The sequence below is a fragment of the Onychostoma macrolepis genome, chromosome 20 (assembly GCF_012432095.1).
Source record: "Onychostoma macrolepis isolate SWU-2019 chromosome 20, ASM1243209v1, whole genome shotgun sequence".
Classification (NCBI taxonomy): Eukaryota; Metazoa; Chordata; class Actinopteri; order Cypriniformes; family Cyprinidae; genus Onychostoma; species Onychostoma macrolepis.
The window spans coordinates 1,045,695-1,065,608 of NC_081174.1; the positions used below are offsets into that span (position 1 = coordinate 1,045,695).

The window sequence follows — 19,914 nt, forward strand, 5'->3', positions numbered from 1 at the left end:
TTTTTCAGTCCTTTTAAGAAGATATTTCACATTCTTTTAATTACATTTCCCAGTTGATGTTTAACTATAATTCTTTAATATAATGCCTCAACAATAATAGTACAAAACCACAATTACATTCATTATCAAATAGTAATAGTTCAATTGAATTAAATATACATAGCATTCATCGGGTTGCAGCAAAAACTATACAAAATAAAAGTCTGAACATCCAGCCATATGTAACATTAATATATTAATATTTCTGCTCATTAAAATGCTAGGCATAAAAATAGGCATGAAGTAGGCAATTATTGAGTTTTTATTGAAGTCATTTTTACTTACTCTCTGTGAAAGTCACAAAATTAGCTTATTTTCCCTTAAGATAGTTAAGTGTAAGGTAAGTAGGTAAGTTTATCAAACGGAGTATATTTCTGAGTAAATAACTTGGGAAGTGACGATATCTTATAGATATCAGAGACCCCAAGACTGTTCAGAAATCACAGTCCCAGCCTGAAAATTCCTCCTCTGCTTGGGTCTTATCATAGGGAAAGCGGTCAAAGTTTATATAGCAAGGACCCTGTAAACCAAAGAAACCACAAAAACACAGTCAATGAAACAGACTTTGTTCCTTGCTGGCTTTTCAAGTTTGGATTTTCAAATCTGTCCATTAGCCTCCACCGATCATTGAAAATATATTTAAGGGAGTGAAGCTAAAGTGTTACTTTTGTAAGTTGTGAAAAAAGTTGACCTTTCTTATGAGTCGAATAGTTGGTGCCTCCAGCTGCCCCATTCTTAATTTATGCCAGTTAATGCTGTTAAACCACCTGAGAAATAATTGAAAGAAAATGCCAATACACATATTACAGCAAAAACATTAATAACCAAAAAAAACAGCACACGTCACATAAGCATACACAATACCATAACCATACTCAACTCAGTACTCGCACACATTTAAATTCTATATACACTATATAATATACAATATGCATTGATAAAGCTTACCTGTGATTTCGGACATCTTTGATCCCATTTTTTGTATTGCCCAGACGTTGGCCCGGACGTGATCTGCATGTCATGTAAACAACACAAACTGAAGATCAATAATGTGAATACCTAAATGACATTAAGGGGTAACATTTAAATAAAATGTAAAAAACAAATGTGTAAAAACAAGCCAAAGTCTTCATAATAGATTATCAGAAATTACCTGCACAATTTACTGATGAGAGATTTGGCACCTTCCCCCATATATGACGGGAAATTCAGCACACCATCCAAGATCTTGGCATAGATCTTCTGTGGGTCTGAACTGGAGAATGGTGGACTTTAGGACAAATAAAACAAGAAGAACAAATTTAAACACACAAAAAAAGTATTTTATTTATTTTCACCCACAAAGTTTTATAGCTTATTGGCCCTGATTTAAAAATGAAATGCGTGCAAACAAGTGCAAACACTGTCTGAACTAAGGACTGCATGCTTGAAATCTGCAAAGCAGCGCATCATTTCAGGTTCCTTTGATGAATATATGTGACCCTGGAGCACAAAAGCAGTCATAAGCAGCACAGGTATATTTGTAGTAATAGCCAACAATACATTGTATGGGTCAAAATTATCAATTTTTCTTTTATGCCAAAAATCATCAGGATATTAAGTAAAGATGATGTTCCATGAAGATATTTTATAAAAAATATATCAAAACTTCATTTTTGATTAGTCATATGCATTGCTGAGCACTTCATTTGGACAACTTTAAAGGCGATTTTCTCAATATTTAGATTTTTTTTTTTTTTTGTACCCTCGAATAGTTGTGTCTCGGCCAAATATTGTCTTATCATAACAAACCATACATCAATGGAAGCTTATTTATTCAGCTTTCAGATGATGTATAAATCTCATTTTCAAAAAACTGACCATTTTGATTGGTTTTGTGGTCCAGGGTCACATATGATTTTGGGGTGTTCCTCTATTCACATGCAAAATACAGGGCGCTGAATATTCTCATGCAAAATTATTTACTAACTTTTGGAAATGATAATTGCTACTGCAAATTATTACATTCGAAATTTACTGAACTTCATGCATTAATGTGAAAGTGATAATACTAAACTTTGGTTCCATAGCCTTATGGACAGAGCATATGCATACGGTGCAACAGGAAGAAATACATTAACTTAACCAATGTGACATTGCATTCCTATAAATAAATGATTTTACTTCAAATTAAAAAGTACAAGCTAACCGTGTTAGCTTTTTACCCCCTGTGTATATACAGCTCTAGTGTTTCACTTGTTCTTTGTCAGTTGTTGAATGTAATAATGCCCTGTGTTTCTGTTTCTTTCCTCCCAGTGTTCCTTGTCATTTCTTTTCTTTGTTTCTTTATTAAATACTTGATTAGATCCTCTGCTCTGCCTGCCTTCCCCCAGCCTGCACATTACAGGTTCTTCCAGTTTGTAAAACAGCAGCCTTCAGTCAATTTAACTTACTTGATAAAAATAAACCAAAATAAATCACTGTTGCCACATGTGTGGATTACATGAGAAAACTTTATTACCTGCCCACAAGTAGCTCATAGATTAGAACACCAAGTGACCAGAAGTCAACAGCAAAGTCATGGCCCTGGTTCTGAATGATCTCTGGAGGGATGTACTCAGGAGTGCCGCAAAATGAATATGTCTTTTCACCCCGAGAAAGCTCTTTTGCAAAACCAAAATCAACCTGAAAAGAATACAAGAAAAAAAGAGCAAGAGAGAAAAAGGGTATAGATAGCTGTAAAATCATCATCAATGAATGCTTCAAAAATGTATTGATTTGGACTAGGTGACAATGTTTGTCATCTATTAACAGAATATTAACTCTCAACTCTATTGTACCAAAGCAAAAAAGAAAAAAATTATATGAAAAGAAAAAGGATGATAATAAAACTTGCATTTACTTAATTTCTGTCCAACTAGTAAATAATTGGAGGCATTTCATTTAGTTTCAGAATAAATATGGAATTTCTCTGAACACCACCAATTAATGTTGCTTTTTAAGTATCTTGTCTTGACACTTAAGTTTTGGAGGATGGCCAGCTCTTTGCACATTGATACAGTATTTTTCCACTTTTATCAGCTGAAGCTATAAAGAGCTCTACAAATCAAAGTCGGTGCACATCATACACTACGTGATTTTCAGAAAACAATCTGTCAATTCAAATCTACAACTAGCGTTGACTCCTTCAGGCTATAAATCGGGGCAAAATTCTGGGCAAAATTCACATAGTGTATTCCAGCCTTCATTGGACTAATAGGTGACTATATGCTTTTAGATATATTTGATGCCTTTGAATTTGTCTTAGCGAATCCTTTTTTGTCCTTGTTATTTTCTGTATATCCTGCTTGGACTGTTCTTTGGTCTGCAGTGCATAATGTGACCTATAGTCATTTTAAAGAGTTACATTAACTGTGAACTGGACTTTGCATTGCTGCAGCACACACTTATTTGCACTTTATGAAATTGCACTGTCGATTGATGCTCTAATGTAATCTCGTTGTTCTACAGCAATGACAATAAATTATTCATTCATTCATACAGTTCTCCGTGAAGAGACATGGGAGAAATTCTATGATATAACATGCACAATCCACAAATTTGGGATGTACAGAAGGAAGGCAAGAAAAAATACTCAATCATTAAACTTCAGATGCCATGTGTAATGTTTTGCCATTCCACCTGGACCGCAAATCTTGTCGAAATATAACTTGTATACTTCATCGTTTTTCATTAAGGTAATGAGGACCTATGACAGCCTGGCAGCATGAGGACTAATAAAATGTATCTTTTAGTGGGCGTATTAAATTGTCACAGTGACAAATGATCACAATTGTATTAACAGCTTATCAATGTAAATGCCTGTAATTGCTCTATTCGTTGAAAGTGGAAAAACAGATCCTTGTTTAAATACATCACAGCTGCATGCTGCATCACATTAAAAAAGAGGGTATACGTGTTATAGGCACTATATAGGATGTATATAGGAGAAGCAGGGAAAAGGGAATTTCATTTGTTTTACCAATTTCACATATCCTTTGGAGTCCAGCATGAGGTTTTCTGGTTTCAGGTCTCGATACAGGATCCCTTTGTTATGGAGGTATGCAAAGGCTTCAACCACACACGCTGTTATGAACATGGCTATATTCTCCTGGAAGCGCCCTCTGCAACATGACGACACATGCGCCCACATTCACACATTCAGACAGTGCTAATTAGGGAAATACATATCTGCAGTCAAACATTTGACAGAGACAGGAAATGGATTCTAATTAATGGTCTACCATGGTATGCAAGAAAGATGACACTAATGTGTTATGCATTTTCTAAGAACACATAAGATGTTCTGAGTGGTTGTTAATGTATTGTCATGCAGTTGCTAGGGTTTTCCTGCTAGTTTCTATGCAATGCAACAACACAGCAAGGATGCTTGCCTTAGCAAACAACACTAATTCATTTGTGAATGTCTTACGCCTCTTTCAGCTTGGTCCAGATTTCCCCACCAGGACAAAACTCCATGATCATATAGACGTAGCGAGAATCTTTGAAGGCAGCATGCAGCCTGAACAACACCAGAAAAGTCGAACCGGAATTTCATGTGAACGGCTTGAGCAAAATAAGATGTGATTATAGGTTAGGTAGGTAGCTGCACTAACCTGACAATGAAGTCACATTGGATTGCCTGGAGAATTTTCTTTTCTAGGAGAATGTGTGCTTCCTGCTTCTTTGCAACAACATGCTGTTTGCTGATCTTCTTCATAGCAAAGTACGTTCTGTGCTGCAAGGTAGTTACCTGGTAAATAAAAAACCGAACATTAATCTGGCCCAATTAGTGTTTTGACTTTAAAAGGACTCAGAAAAGCCATCGTCTATGCTCTCCTCTCATACCAGCTCCACTTTTCCAAACCCCCCGACTCCAAGAGTGACAGGCTCTCCTTGATAACTTCCCTCCTGGTACAGTACAGGGACGAGATCTTTCGGCTTTAGAGATGTTTCTGGCCTGGAGACAGCAATACTTTAAATATATAATTCAACAGAAATGATAACATAATGTATAATTCATATTATAACTCATTTAAAGGCTGCATTTAGCTGTAGACAGGCACCTAGCTATGTGAAAAACCCAGATTCATTCAAACTCAGATTAATGAAAGGCTTAGAATGATGCCACTGAACATTTATATAAAAATCATAAATAAAATGCATTAATACTGTACATCATATAGAGAAAGTATTTCCTATGGTATGTCTAATAGTTTGGATTTAATATGGAGATTAATTTCAGTATCTACACTATCGCTCAAACATTTGTGATCAGTTAAGATTTTTGAAAAAAAGTTCTTATGCTCACCAAGGCTGCATTTATTTGATAAAAAATACAGTATAAAAAAACAGTAATACTGTGAAACATTTTTACAGTTTAAAATAACTGTTTTCTATTTGAAAATGTAATTTATTCCGATGTGAAGCTGAATTTTCAGCATCCTTACTCCAGTCTTCAGTGTCACATGATCTTTCAGAAATCATTCTGATATGCTGATTTTTTTCCTAATATGCTCAAGAAACTTTTTTTTTTATTTTATTTTTTTTACTTTGCTTTTTTCAAATATGCTCAAGAAACATATATTATTATTATCGCAGTTAAAAAAATAATAATAATTGTCTGGAAACCATGATATAGTGTCTTTTTAAAGGATTCTTTGATGAACAGAAAATTTGAGGATCAGCATTTATTTGAAATAGAGTTATAACATTATAAATGTCTTTACTGTCGTTAATGAACTTAAAACTATTCATTTCTTTTAAAAAGATACAGTGATCCCAAAGTTTTAAACAGTAGTCTATATGAAACAAGCTTAATATATGACTGCGAGTTTGTTCTCTGTCCTATGTGAAAATATATATTTCAAACAATATTATTCTAAAATAATAACAAAATACCCTACTTACCCAACTTTCTCTGGCTTTACATCATCCTCCAGTAAGTCAACACTACAAAAACAGTTTTTGAAAAATAAACTGAACCACTGTTGCAAAACACTAGAATAATAATAATATACACTCAGCAATCTAAAACATGAAGCCAGCCAGAGAACAGAACGCACAATAACAGCAGATAATGAGCCAGCTGTAAACATGTCAGTGTTTACACTTTATTACCTGACTAGTGAAGAAATCCTCTCTGCTTGTGAATCATTTTTTTGCAAGAATTGATTTCTGAATAGAATAATTTGTTATTTGTCTATGCTACAAATCTAGCAAAATCTGAAAACATCACAGATCTGTGTTTGCAAAAGGATTTTCTGATGGCTTTTCCCCCTTGATTACAGGTCAAGTTAAAATATTAACTCCACATGTTGAAGATTATATTGAAAATCTTTACAAATGTAGACAATAAAACAGGAAAACTCACTCATCGTGCAGCTCAAGGCTTTCAAAAGGAATGGTCTCCTCAAAAACCCTGTGAGAAAATAAAGCACAGTGATTATTTATCAGATATACTTAATCAAAGGAATCATGTGATTGCATCTGTACAAACTAAGGAAAGCATATTGTCATCACTGACATCAAACTCACTCTTTATCAATGGAAAAGCACGTGACAGCTCCCACCGCTGTGCATGTGGCTGTCCTGAGGATCTCTCTGCATTAAACACAACAGAAGATTTACTTGACTTTTACATTTAAACCAGATTTTGATATCATAATTCTGAGATAACTATCTATGGCTTACATCATTTACAAAGGTACCTGATAACTGCAGCAATTACATCTTTAAAAACAATCATTTAAAATTACCAGCTGATCAATGATTAACAAATATTTATTCATGATATTGTATTTCTAATGATCCCATTTTTTTGTCACTAAGTAACAGTGACCATGGTTACCGTATTAGAGCCAGTTCTCCAAAATGTTCCCCCTCACCCATCTTACGAATGATTTTCTGCTGTTCGTTCACTTTTTTCGTCACTAATACCTAATAGACAGAAAATAGACAGAATCCTGACCAGCTGTTTTAAGCAAGACGTATTTTAGTATTTAAATTGAATACAAACACAGAGATTTTTATGTGCAAAGTTTGGTTCTTGCAAATTTTGTGTTTGTAAAAGTGCTCAAAAACACATTTAAGTTGTAATGAGTTTCTTTTACCTCTCCTTTGAGAATGATGTAAAACGTATTGCCCTCTGTTCCCTCTCGGACAATCACTTCATTGTTCTGAAACTTCACCTTGCAGGGGAACAAACACGGAAAAGACTTTGAATAATCATGTCATGCTTTGCTAGAAGAAAATATACTGGACTTTGTGTCAAAATAAGATTTATGAACTCTAATTATTTACCTTATTCTGAATAAGACAATATTATGATTAAGGTGTTTACATGTTGCCTTTAGAATAATCCTTTCATAATAATATAGTAACGGTAATAATGTGATTAAGGTGTGTACATGTCTGTACTGCATTTCAATAATGTGACTAAAATAGGAATACTCCACATGTCTTAATTCGATTTGTGTTTACTTCGATTATGACTTTAGCCGGATTAAGGTAATCAAAAATCTCTGTTTACATCTTAATCGTATTAAAATCGGAGTATTGATGTCCATGTAAACGTAGTCATTGTGACCCTCAGATGCTTCTTCCTGAACAATATATTGAGGCCAAAATATGGAATTTGCTTGATATTGAGGAACATACAGAAAGCACACATTCCCTAGTCTTTGCCTTATGCCTTATGTCTTTCTATTGTGGGCTCACAAGACATATTCAGTAACATATTCAATTAATATTCAGAAATGCTGCATTATCGATTTGACTGCATTGACACCACTGAATGAGAATAAAACTGACTTAAGCTGCATGATGACACTGTTGTCTTCTATAGAGCTGCTTTACAACTGAATTGACTGCATTTCATAATTGATGAATTTTGCAACATCGATAGCATTATATAACTGACTCGAGCTGAATAACTACACTACTGTCTTCTGTAGGGCTGCTTGTAGCTGAAATGATTACACAGTTATTGAGAAGCGCCACGCCACATCTGACTCCAGAGGCTGTTCAAGTATAGTGACTACATTCACTGTTTTGGACTGTCGCTTGAAATCGAGAAGGCGAGTACAGAATGAAGTGTATGGTGTGCGGCCGGCTGTCACCGCTGAATCGTGGCTTGATGTCTTGATGACCTTTTATTGTACAGCCTGAAATCAAAGATGCACACATCGCAAACTCTGCCTTGTCTATGTCTCGTACAATCTGTCAAGGTTTCAATGAACTATACAGTGCATAGCAGGCTTTACCTGAAGTGAAACTCTAGCGCTCTCTATTCTAATTCTATTCTTAAAAAAAAAATACAAACACTAGCTTTTCTAATCTTTTTGTATTCTATTTGTTTTCTTTTGTTAATTGTATAATAAATAAAAAGCAAAGAAGGCCTCTAACACTAGCTTACTCTATCCTTTTTCCATTCTATGTGTTTTCTTTTTATTTATTATATAATTTAAAAAAAATCCTTGCTTCGTGTACTGCGTTAAGATAACAGAATTGTTATAGCACTTGCATATCATTGCTCTTTTGTTGATTTTGATTGCTTCCATTGTCCTCATTTGTAAGTTGCTTTGGATAAAAGCGTATGTAAGTTTAAATTCTTTCAGTTCTATTTTTTTATGGAATACTGCAGTTCATTATTTATCTGTGCACATCATTATTTTTTTAGAATTCATGTGCCCTCGTAATATTTAATAATAATTAAAAAATAATTTATCTCGCCTTATAAATACTGAAATCTCCTCTCTGATGACGTGCGCACCCTAAAAAGACTGAAATCTTTTCCTATAGCTGGTCAGTGAGTGACTATAGGATCTCTTTTGAGATTAGATACTTTTATGATGCAAAGATTTGTCTCAGAAAGATGTATGACACTTTGGGTAGTGTGAAGGTGATTCACTAAATCTCTGTGGGTTGGCAAAATCGCATTATACAAATGCTAATTTTAACCAAATGGCCTTTTTAAGTCAAAGACACGACTACAACTAAATCAACATATGTCTTAATTTGACACAAAGTCTGATATATTTTCTTCTCTTCTATATTTTTAAGTTCATCAAGAATACTTCAGACATCCTTCATTTGCAAGATTCATGAGTCTGAGCTCAGACATTTAATCATTTAGCAAACAAGCTATTTACTATTTATAAGAGAAAAATCACACTGACTTCCTCCATGGAATCAATGATCTTTGACAGCTGCACATCTTTCAGGGCTTTCAAAGTGCGAGCCCTGATGGACACAATTAAAAACTCACAAAAACACAGAACTCACTCAGCAATAATACACTACAAACAGTGAGAATCCAAAGCACACAACATGTAAAGCATCTGATATTTTACTAATAAGGCTAAATACAGGATTGATGTAAAGTGGTGCCAGAATGTCTTACGTTTTCAGGAAGCCCATGATTTGCTCTCTTTTCTTCTTGGATTTGTTGGTCATGATGCTTCGATACGTTTGTCTCTCAATACACCATAACTTCACCGTAGTGATGGCTGTGGGAAAGAGAGCATCAAAATGCTTATTTACCACACCAGCAGAGGGCAACCCAAATCAGCCATCACTCCAAAATAACAAGTGACCTTTAACAGATGCTGTGCGTTTGCAGTTGTATAGAATGGCCAGTTCCCCAAACACATCGCCGGAGCTCACAGTTCGCAGATCACGTCCAGCCTGAGTAACCTTCAGCTCCCCCTCTAGAATAAAAATGGAATTCAGACTCATCAATTCATTATTTCACATTTTATTTCAGATTGAGCTATGCTGAAATAGAAGACTGTTGAAATGTCATGAAATTCACTACAGTATGTATTAACTTTGGGGGACGTTCTGCTGTATGTTCACATTAATGAATGTTTCGTTTCTTTTCTAAACTGTTTTAACATTCATTATTAACAACTGAGCACCAATAATAGTTGATAATAACTAAGCACCAAATTACAGTATTGTTCAGAATATGTAGGCTTTTTGAAGACCAAATTTGGTCTTTTATAAAGAAAATGCTTTTATTTTACAACAATTTTCATAGTGCATATTTTTAATTTTAACAATTTAATTTTATTGTTTTGTATTGAAAGTATTATGTATTATGTATTATGAAAGTAGTATATACCAACAATCACATTTAACAATAAACACTTCATGGCATACCATAAAAATAACCTGTAGTCCATCTGAATTTAATAACATTTAGGCTGTCGATCTCATATTGAAAACCATGAAGCCAGGGTTGCCAGGTCTGTGAAACAAAACCATCCCAATTGACCATATGCACGATTACTTCCTGCTTTTAGATAAGCCAGCTCAGTCATTTCCGGTCAACTGTACTGTGCCGAAAGGGGAACGTCCTTTGCTCGGTTTCTCTACATAATCCATTAACAATTTGGAGAACATTTTTATTTGTCTAAGAGGACCAAATATCCACGTATACTGTTTCAGGAATGACAAAAGCGAATGTTAAATTTACGCGAGTGAATCCGTTAAATCATGCGGCGAGTCACTGCTATGATTGACAGCAGCAACGGAACGAATCATCTGACGAGCCGATGTCAAAATAGAGCTGTGCATTAAGTTATTCAGACTAAATTCAGACTAACAAAACTACAGCAGCAAGTCTGTGTTGGATAAAACTTAAATGTAGTTATTAAATTAAATCTAATCATTTCAAAATATTGAATGCATTATTGAACATTATACCAACTTATTTATTTTGTATTTAAATAATTCGGCATTATAGGCTGTCCTCTGGCCTTATTTATTTATTTCTTTAAATGACAAGTGACTTTGTGACTTCCTGCACTTGCTATACTTTATACTTCAGTGCGATAAAGTACTAAATTTGTTGTAATATTTATTTTATTATAAATCAGAAGATGTGAAAAAACTAGGCAGGCAGCTGCAGCCAATGATTGATCCTATACTGCCATCTCCTGGTTATAATGGTAATTTCATTTTCTTCTTAAAAAGTCTTTATTTTTCGCCGAGACACGTTATTGGCACATTTCTTCATGTTGTCTTCATGAATGAAAAGTGAACCTTTAATAATGGGAATTTTACCACACAGAGTTGAGAAATAATAAAGGCTTTAAAATTTTATAAGATTTTAAAAATGTGTTCATGGCTATGAAGGTAAGATATTGATTATCAAGAATACCATTAAGACGTCGTTTAAGATATTCTGCCTAACTGCCTAAACAGTTACGATAGTGTTTATTTGTCAGCATTTAAATGTACAGTTACGCATCTGGGTACTTTCCTGGGATTACAAGACTCTGCATATAAAATTATATGTTCTTTAATAACATGAAACTGTATGTTAATGCCGCTGTCATTATTTGCGGTCTTGCAATTATTTTTTTCTCAGATTCTGATAAGAATGTGGCACGAGAGGTTTCTGTGAGAGTCTCTGCCTATATATAGCACATATAAAATGAGCTTCACCAGAAGATTACGAGCTGGCTTATCTTTATCTGGAAGTTCTAAAAAGCGCTCCGTGCATAAGGTCAATTGCTATTCAAAACTAGTCCATATTATGAATAGAAACCTGTGGACTTCGAAACACTGTGTGTAGCCTATCAAAATTTAATTAACAAGTTAAATCATATTGTAGTCTTGAAATCAGCCTAAGAGAAAAAAAAAAAAAAAAAAAACAGTAGTGCAATAAACAGTTTAAACTGAGCTCACTTGGCTCCTCAGATCATCATGTCATTCATGTCAGTCACTAGTCTATTCCTCTGCCTCACTGGGTTCACTCTCATACTCTGGCTTCACCGGCTCCTCTCACAGAAGGTCATCCTCGCTCCCGTCCAAAGCATCTGAGATGCAGCATCTTTTGAAGCGGTTGATGATGCTCTCCGGGGGCACTGCAGCCCAGGCCTGGAGGATCTGATCACAGAGCAGCTTCACCGCAGGCTTCTGTATTTTTCCAGATGGTGTGAGTATGTGAGAGCAGCCACTCTGTGTATCTCTTGCATAGATTATCTTTGAATCACTTGTTTACCACTACATCCAACACCTGTAGCTGATTGTTATCCCCCTGGTATGATCACGAGGCCAACGTTCATTGCCTGCAGTTGAGTTTTGACAGGTGCAGTCACATGTCCGCAGAAAGTATGACAGATGGCAGATGTTGGCATGTCAAAAAACATGTGTTTGATCCACATTGGCTATCTGATCCAGCCATCTTCTAAATGTTACACTCTGACACACCATATTTCCTGGCTGCTTGAGAGTTGTTTGTGTTTATCATCACGAGCTTAAAGTTTGCATCATAACCAGTCCTCAGTTGCTGGCTCACTTGTTTGACTTTTGAACCGCTCTGTTCAGGACGGTCACTCACCATTATGCAGTCCCCTGGCACTGTAAATTAGTTTACAGGGCCAGCTTGCTTCGGTGCTGTGGGGAATGCTCATTTTACACACATTTGGCGCCACCTATTGTTGCGGGTGTATTATTGACATGTAAAAGTCTGGACCCTGAATATACGACCCCATTTTTTCAGCTTTATTTCCATGAAAAAAACAGTCTCATATTCGGAACAATACGATAGTATATTAGAGTGATTTCTGAGGAATTACAGTGGTGGCCAAAATTATTAGAGCACTAGTATTTTCAGCAGCTAAAAATGGTTTTGAAGGGGTCATCAGATGCCCATTTTCCACAAGTTGATATGATCCTTTAAGGTCTTAATGAAAAGTCTATAACATACTTTGGTTAAAATTTCTCAATGGTAGTGTAAAACAACACTCTTTTTACCCTGTCAAAATCAGCTGTTCTCAGCAAGCCGTTTTAGTCCATGTTCCTTTAAATGCTAATGAGCTCTGCTCACCCCGCCCCTCTCTTCCGTGAGGTGACGATTCATTCTCTGAGAGACTGTAAACTTTAGCCACGGAACTTGCTAACTAGTACATTATTAGGAAAGGCGATTTGCAAAGATTCATAAAAGAACCTTGCACTCACTTCTTCTGTAGGTGAGGCTGGATCATGAATGATCATAAACATATTTAGGTAGATCGGGGGTGCATTCCTTTCATGAACAAACGTACTCCACTGCGTCTTCAGCGGCTCAGATGTCGGGAGTAAATGACGACTGCTATATTCATAATTACATCCAACAACAAAACACCTCAATCATTTAGGAGACATTCTGGGGGGTATTCCAGAAAGTAGGTTATGTGACATACCCGGGTATGTTTAAGGGTAAGCAAGCAGATAAACTCAGCTTTCGGTTCCAAAAACGGAGGTAACTTTCCGTGTATGTAAGTAACCATAGCAACTTATTCTCTAAACATAACCTGCTCCGGAGTAGGTTCTGTTTCACTTCAGAGCTATCAGCGCTTGTGTGGACTACTGACAAGACTCCAGTGGACGTGACAGATTGCGCACAATATTATATATTATTACAATATAGTTATGTAATATATTAGGGGTGTAACGGTACGCATATCGAACCGTACGGTTCACAGGCAAATTCCAAATGGAAGTGATCATCCCTATCCCCTTGGAGTGGGGACTTTTGAGTGAGCAGGGCATTATTTAGTCGTTTGGAATCAATGCACTTGGCAAAGGGAGAGACGTAATTTCCTCATTATCTGCAGCTGGGATGTTCCGGTGTGCGTCAGCAGATGTCGCTGTTTTAATATCATAAATGTCTTTTTATTGTTGTTAGCATAACTGTTGCAAATGAACATACATTTTATATTTTAAAACTTTTTAAAGTTTTTTGCTATATAATATATAAAAACTAATATGTATACAACTTTTTAAAATATAAAATGTATATTTTTTTATGCTGGTGTCCATCAGCTAATCTGACATACATTTATTTTATTGCCATACATAATAGTTATCTGTATAAATTATAAACAATATTATGACAATGTAATGTTTCATTTATTATATTATATATTTATTACATTTTATATTATCATCTCACACATCATGGATCAGCATTTTCTATAATTTATTTCTATAATAAAAATACATATCTGATATGACTTATTATATTATTAGCATCAAACAAACAATATAATTCTTATTCCCAAGGATTAAAGATTAAACAGAAAAAAAAGAAAAATGATTGCACAACCACCAGTTAGGTGGCGATATGAACCAAGTATACAAATGGCCTTTGAACATATGAAGAAAGAAGCAGCATGGTGCGCTTTTTCTTAGCGTCCGTTTCCATAGCGACTCGTCGATTCGTTGCTCTGTTGAGATTGTCTTGAGTCTTAACCAGGAACATACTCTGAGTTGAATGAACTTAACTTACTCCTGGATGCGTTTTTGGAACCAACATACCTCGAGTAAGCAAGGTTTGGGTTAATCAACAGAGTTCAGGGTTTAGCAGATACACCCCTGCTCTACTCCTGCTTCGGCGTCGAAACAATGGCAGACTGATAACAGCTCACTCAGGGCAGGTCTAAGGCAAAACGCTAGTGTCAATGAACGATCGTGGGAGGGGCCTGGGTCTGTGTTACGTCACACAGACAGGCATCTGAGATCGGCTCAATTTGAGAAAGGGGAAATGATTTAACGAGACAAAATCCAGAAGAACTGTGGCAATGTCTCCAAGATGCTTCAAGAAACCTTCCTGCAAAGCTACCTGAGAAATTCTGCTCAAGTGCACCGAGGGCAAAAGCTGCTTTAAACACAAACCAAATGTTGACTTAATTTAGTTAACAGAAGTTAATTGATAAATCAAATCTATTTATGACATTATTTTGACAACATTTTTACACCAGTGCCTAAAACTTTTAACAGTACTGTAGCTTTGCAGGTAGGTTTCTTGAAGCATCTTGGAGACATTGCCACAGTTCTTCTGGATTAGAACCGTTTTTTTTTGTTTTTTAGCTGGTGAAAATATTAGTGTTGTAATTATTTTGCCCACCACTGTATATGGCACTGAAGACTGGAAAAATAGCTGCTGAAGAATTCAGATTTACCATCACAAGAATAAAGTACATTTTAAAACTTCATAATATTTCACAATAATATTATTTTTGCTGTATTTTTGATCAAATAAATCAAGCCTTGTAAGCATAAGAGGCTTGTTTCAAAAACATCATCAAAACAAGTCATATAATATTATGTTATAATGTTAACTCTGTTATCTCTTCTTATACATACACACCAGCGACAATGTACAGGCTGTCTCCCTCTGTGCCCTCTCGGATGATGTCCTCACCAGACCGACAGTCCAGAACCTTCATCAGATCGACCATCATACTGATCTGCTCCTCATCCAGACGACGGAGGAAGTCATTCTTATGAATGGCCTTCACGATCCGAGCCTTCTCACTGATGGCCAGACACATGTAAACAAAGCACAACTTTTGGGATTTGTAAAACAAAAGCATTTATTAAGTTATTTTGAGACTGCTGTTTAATTAGGTCTTGTTCAGACTGTCAGTAAAAATCTGATTTTTTGCGTATCTAGATATTATCCAGATTTTGAAAGTCTGGACAGCAAAAAACAAAAACAAAATTGTTGTTCAAATATGACTCAAACACATATGGAGGTGGCTTGAGATGCGATTCAAGTCAGATTTTTACAATGCGTCTGAGTCTGGATGCTGTGGTTTCTCAAATCGGATTTTAAATAGTGTTTTTCAACACACAGCGATAACGTCAGTGATGGAAATGGCAGAGGTATTCATACAGTATCCAAACAAATCTGAAGCCGGCTGTGACTACAGCATGTAACATCACAAAAACACACAAAAATCTGATTTGATCATGTACAATTACATGCAGGACAGTCTGTATGAAAAGAGCCGATTTGAGAAAAAAATCCAATTTGGCTGCAGTCTGAACACAGCCTTAGATTCCCAGGGTTCTTGATTAGGATGTGTTTACAGTAACCTGGCAGTTTTAATGACTCTGTTGGCAGTGATTTCCAGGACTTCTGGTATTCGCTCCGGAGCCATGACAGCTGCCCGACTCTGTCGAACCTCAGGCATTTCATTACTGTTTTGTTGAGGTGCACAATCTGACAGACAACATTAGAAGCGAGTCAATAAACTTATACAACTTTATACACACTAACGACCAGACTGAAATGATCAGGGATATTACAGAGATTTTTTTATTATACAGAATGGCAGATGATACACAGAAGTAACTAGTTACATGTAACTAAATTATGTAATTTAATTACAAAATGAATGAAATTGTAATCAGTTACAGTTACTGAGGAAAAAATGAATGTATAATTAAATTACAATTACTTATGAAAATGTTAACAATTACAAAGGGGGTAACATCTGAATTTTTTTTCATACACACCCACATACAGATTTAATTGATTTCTTTCATAAATTGCATTGACTGCTCTAAAATATGACATACAGGATAGGACACATGTTTTTTTCAATAACTGCTTTACTTCCTATTTGGGTGTACGTATGTTAGATTTTTTTAGATTAACCATTTTTTCCAAGCCATTGTTAGATGCCAGTATTTCCTGTCATGGCTATGCAAAGATTTCATTTCAAAAACAGTATCATAGCTATTAAATTATATCTTGCTATGGTTTTAAATCTGTATTTAACCCCAGAATTATCTCAAACTAAGTCAGATTTTGTGGTGGCTGTGCTTTAAAGTTAAGTTATTATAATCTTAATTCAAGTGATGAAGGATTTTGAAAGTGACGGTAATCAGTGTTCAGTACTGCTGTAAGGTTAACCCTGCCTGCTTTGCATGTTTGAAAATGATTAACAGTTGAAACCCATGGAAATTTAAAAAAGTAATCAAATGTAATCATTTACATTACTTTAATAAAGTAATTGAAATTGTTTCACTACTTATTACATTTTAGATTGGTTCATTTGTAATCTTTAACCTATTGAATTTCCAAAGTAACCTTCCGAACACTGTTCGGCAACCAAAAGTCTGTTATTAATAACATATGAAGGAAGCAGATGAAAGAGGATGCAGATAATATTCATTAGTCTGCTCTGTTTTACCAAGCTCACCCAGTTGTCCTTGCAGCACCTGCAACAGTCTCTCTTTCTGTTCAAGCTGTCTCTCTGTAATAAGAAAACAATATTCTAGTGTGCATTAAAAATCGCATACAAATGTGCACTCAAAACATCAGATAAACAGTGACAGAAGTCACGGCTCAGATCTGGTCTTACCCAGCACTTTGTTCTTGTTCTGGAGTTCCTGGTTGAGCTGGCATTCTTTCTCCAGCATTTGTCGTAATTTCTTGAGTTGGGCTTCCATTGGCCTGGTGAGATTCACCTTTACTAGAGCAGCATGACACTGACAAAGAGCAGTAAAAACTCACACGTCACACTGACAACAATTAATAACTGCAACATTTAAAAAATAAAATAAAATGTAAAAATGCAGATTTACTGAACCAGTCTTCAAAATGATGAATGACCATCAGTTACAGTGACAAAACACACACAACAAAAACATTTTAGGAAGACTAAATTAAAACACAGATCTTATAATTGGAGAAAAAAAAATCTTTTTATCCAGATGTGTTAAAATGAATGGGATTGACATATAAAAGGTATAGAATTTGTATCAGTTTGTCTTTGCAAAGTAATCATGCTCAATATGAAACCAGATTCAGAAGCATTTAGGATTCATGTTGTAGTACAGTCCGTCTGAAAATAATGTTTACAAAGTACCGAGTTGATATAAACGAGCACTTCTGAGAAACATACAATCACTGCATTTACAAGGTTTACAGGTTAGTGGATTAAAAATTAAAAAATAAAATAAAAAGTTAAAAAGCAGGAATACTGTTAAATTATTGCCACACACAGTTTTGTGAGTCATTTAGAACGATCTGATACCATTGATTCTCACATGATAAAATCCACCTTTTCAACAACATATACTGTAGGTGTTCTAGCCAGTTCTATAAAAACCTCTGCAACTAATCCAGAATGCAGCAGCAAAAGTAGTCTTTAATGAGCTGAAAAGAGCACGTCACACCTCTGTTCATCAGTTCGCACTGGCTACCAATAGAGTTGGTAGAGTCACATAAAATTCAAGCCATTGATGTTTGCCTACAAAACTACCACTGGCTCTGCACCTCTTTACCTAAATTCACTATAGACGAATATGCCCTTCAGAAGCTTGCATTCTGCAAGTGAACCGTGCATTATTGTGCCATCCCAAAGAGGCACAAAATCACTTTCACATTAACTTGATGGTGGAATGACCTGTCCAACTCAATCTGAGAAGCTGAGTCTTTCAGCCATATTCAAGAAATGGCTAAAGATACATCTCTTCCATCTACACTCGACCCTCTCTCTATTCTGTTTCTGAAAAACAACAACAACAACAACCTTTGCTATGTGTACTGCGTTAGACTAACTAAGACTTTTAGGACAGTTTCTGACAGCCCCCTGAACAGCATGTTCACTCAGGCTCCCCCTCGGTAGTAATCGTGTTCCGGGGCCCCCCTCCCACGTCGGGCCCTTGTAATCGATAAAATTAAAAATCCCATCTCTTAAAAAAAAAAAAGATACAATTAGTATTATTTTAATAAAGTCATTTTGCATGCATTCCGTAAAACTTTACCTATGGGGAGCGTCTTGTGGGGTTTCTTCAAATAAGTTTACATTTTGTGCTATAACAACTAAATCAGTGAATGTTTGTGTTTATTTCCCTTCATTACATCAGCCAATGTGTCATCTGCCATCACCAGAAGGACAGAAATTATAATTACAAAGTACATCTTCCTATCATTTCTCCAATGATTTTTCCACAGCCAGTAACAACCAGACATTGTTTTACAACCGTTTGCGAGTTTCATTTTCATCCCCGTGCAGGTCTGTTATTGTAGTCAATCATGTCAATGTCATCAAAACAAACTGTAAATGGACACTTTTGGACAGTGTCTTCCTGTTGACGCGGACGGTTCTTGGCCAGAATAAGCTACAAAATGGGCCAGGTATTATGCTGTTAGTCAAAAGTCAGGCTAACTAGGAATGACCCCCATTCAAATGGCATCCATTTTATAAAGCAGTGTGTTGAATAGCAGCATTTCAAAACCATTGTTAACCTTTGAGGGAATGATTAGCTAGCCTTATTACCCTCTATGCTGTACACTTTATGACTGAAGAGGCGGTCAGGGTCTACTGAAATCCTGCTGGTGCCCAGCCATCATTACTTGTTAAAGGAAATTGGGGGGTTTAGATAGGGTTGCTGCACAACATAATGGATAACACTATCGTTTATACAGGTGCAGAGATATAAAATGATCTTTGGATTAAAGCTCTCTGCCCTGTCACGTGTCTAGAATATTGTCAATTTTAAGGTATAGTAGATAAATGGAAGGCACTTGACAGAGCACAGCTACACATATACACACTGCTAATCCGTGCAAATAATACCAGTTTGTCATCTCTACTGACTACAATCAAATCTCTGTTTTATTTCTTAATGAAACCTACCTGAGCATTCACGCTCTCACTCCCTCCAGATCAGTGTGTGTTCTGGCAGAAAGATCAGCTTGATGGATATAAATCATTAACCTGATGCTCCACCCTGCATCACAGGTAAAAATGAAAAAGTGGTTATGCTAGAACAGAACCATAAGAAAGTTTTTACATGCTTAGACATCAACAGATTTACTGTAGCTTTCAGTTATGTTTTATTTATCAACTTCAGACGTGTCTCCCGCCATTCATTGTAAGAGAAAAAAATGCACATACACAAAGGACTTGAAGGACAGTAATGGAGGCCAGTGAGAAAAGCTCTTAATTTGTTATCCATTCCAAATCTTTAGTAGCCTATATTGAACAATCCTGTGCCAATCCATCAGAGTTATTATAATGTGCCCATTTGTACACAGCAATGCAGGCTGGCTTACACTAA

At 35.7% G+C, this 19,914-nt stretch overlaps 1 protein-coding gene across 3 annotated transcripts; it reads right to left on the reverse strand.

The window, feature by feature from the left end:
• Window positions 1-53: 53 nt before the first annotated feature.
• prkg3 (protein kinase cGMP-dependent 3) lies at window positions 54-19,537 on the reverse strand. Of its 3 annotated transcripts, none has more exons than XM_058756188.1 (23): window positions 19,491-19,537; window positions 17,208-17,334; window positions 17,046-17,099; window positions 15,934-16,060; window positions 15,203-15,369; window positions 9,654-9,767; window positions 9,461-9,566; window positions 9,237-9,300; window positions 7,170-7,247; window positions 6,908-6,996; window positions 6,595-6,660; window positions 6,431-6,478; window positions 6,178-6,234; window positions 5,968-6,009; window positions 4,906-5,017; window positions 4,674-4,810; window positions 4,490-4,579; window positions 4,040-4,181; window positions 2,540-2,703; window positions 1,193-1,309; window positions 988-1,050; window positions 731-806; window positions 54-559 (listed from the first exon to the last, which is right to left on the reverse strand). In XM_058756188.1, exons 2-23 carry the CDS (start codon window positions 17,293-17,295, stop codon window positions 473-475), a joined length of 2,088 nt encoding a protein of 695 aa, XP_058612171.1. In that variant the 5' UTR covers window positions 17,296-17,334; window positions 19,491-19,537; the 3' UTR covers window positions 54-472. The 3 variants fall into 3 exon arrangements, with proteins under 3 accessions (XP_058612171.1, XP_058612170.1, XP_058612172.1); XM_058756187.1 differs by having other exon boundaries at window positions 17,208-17,299; window positions 19,491-19,512; XM_058756189.1 differs by lacking the exon at window positions 6,178-6,234 and having other exon boundaries at window positions 55-559; window positions 17,208-17,299; window positions 19,491-19,512.
• Between the last annotated feature and the right edge of the window lie 377 nt (window positions 19,538-19,914).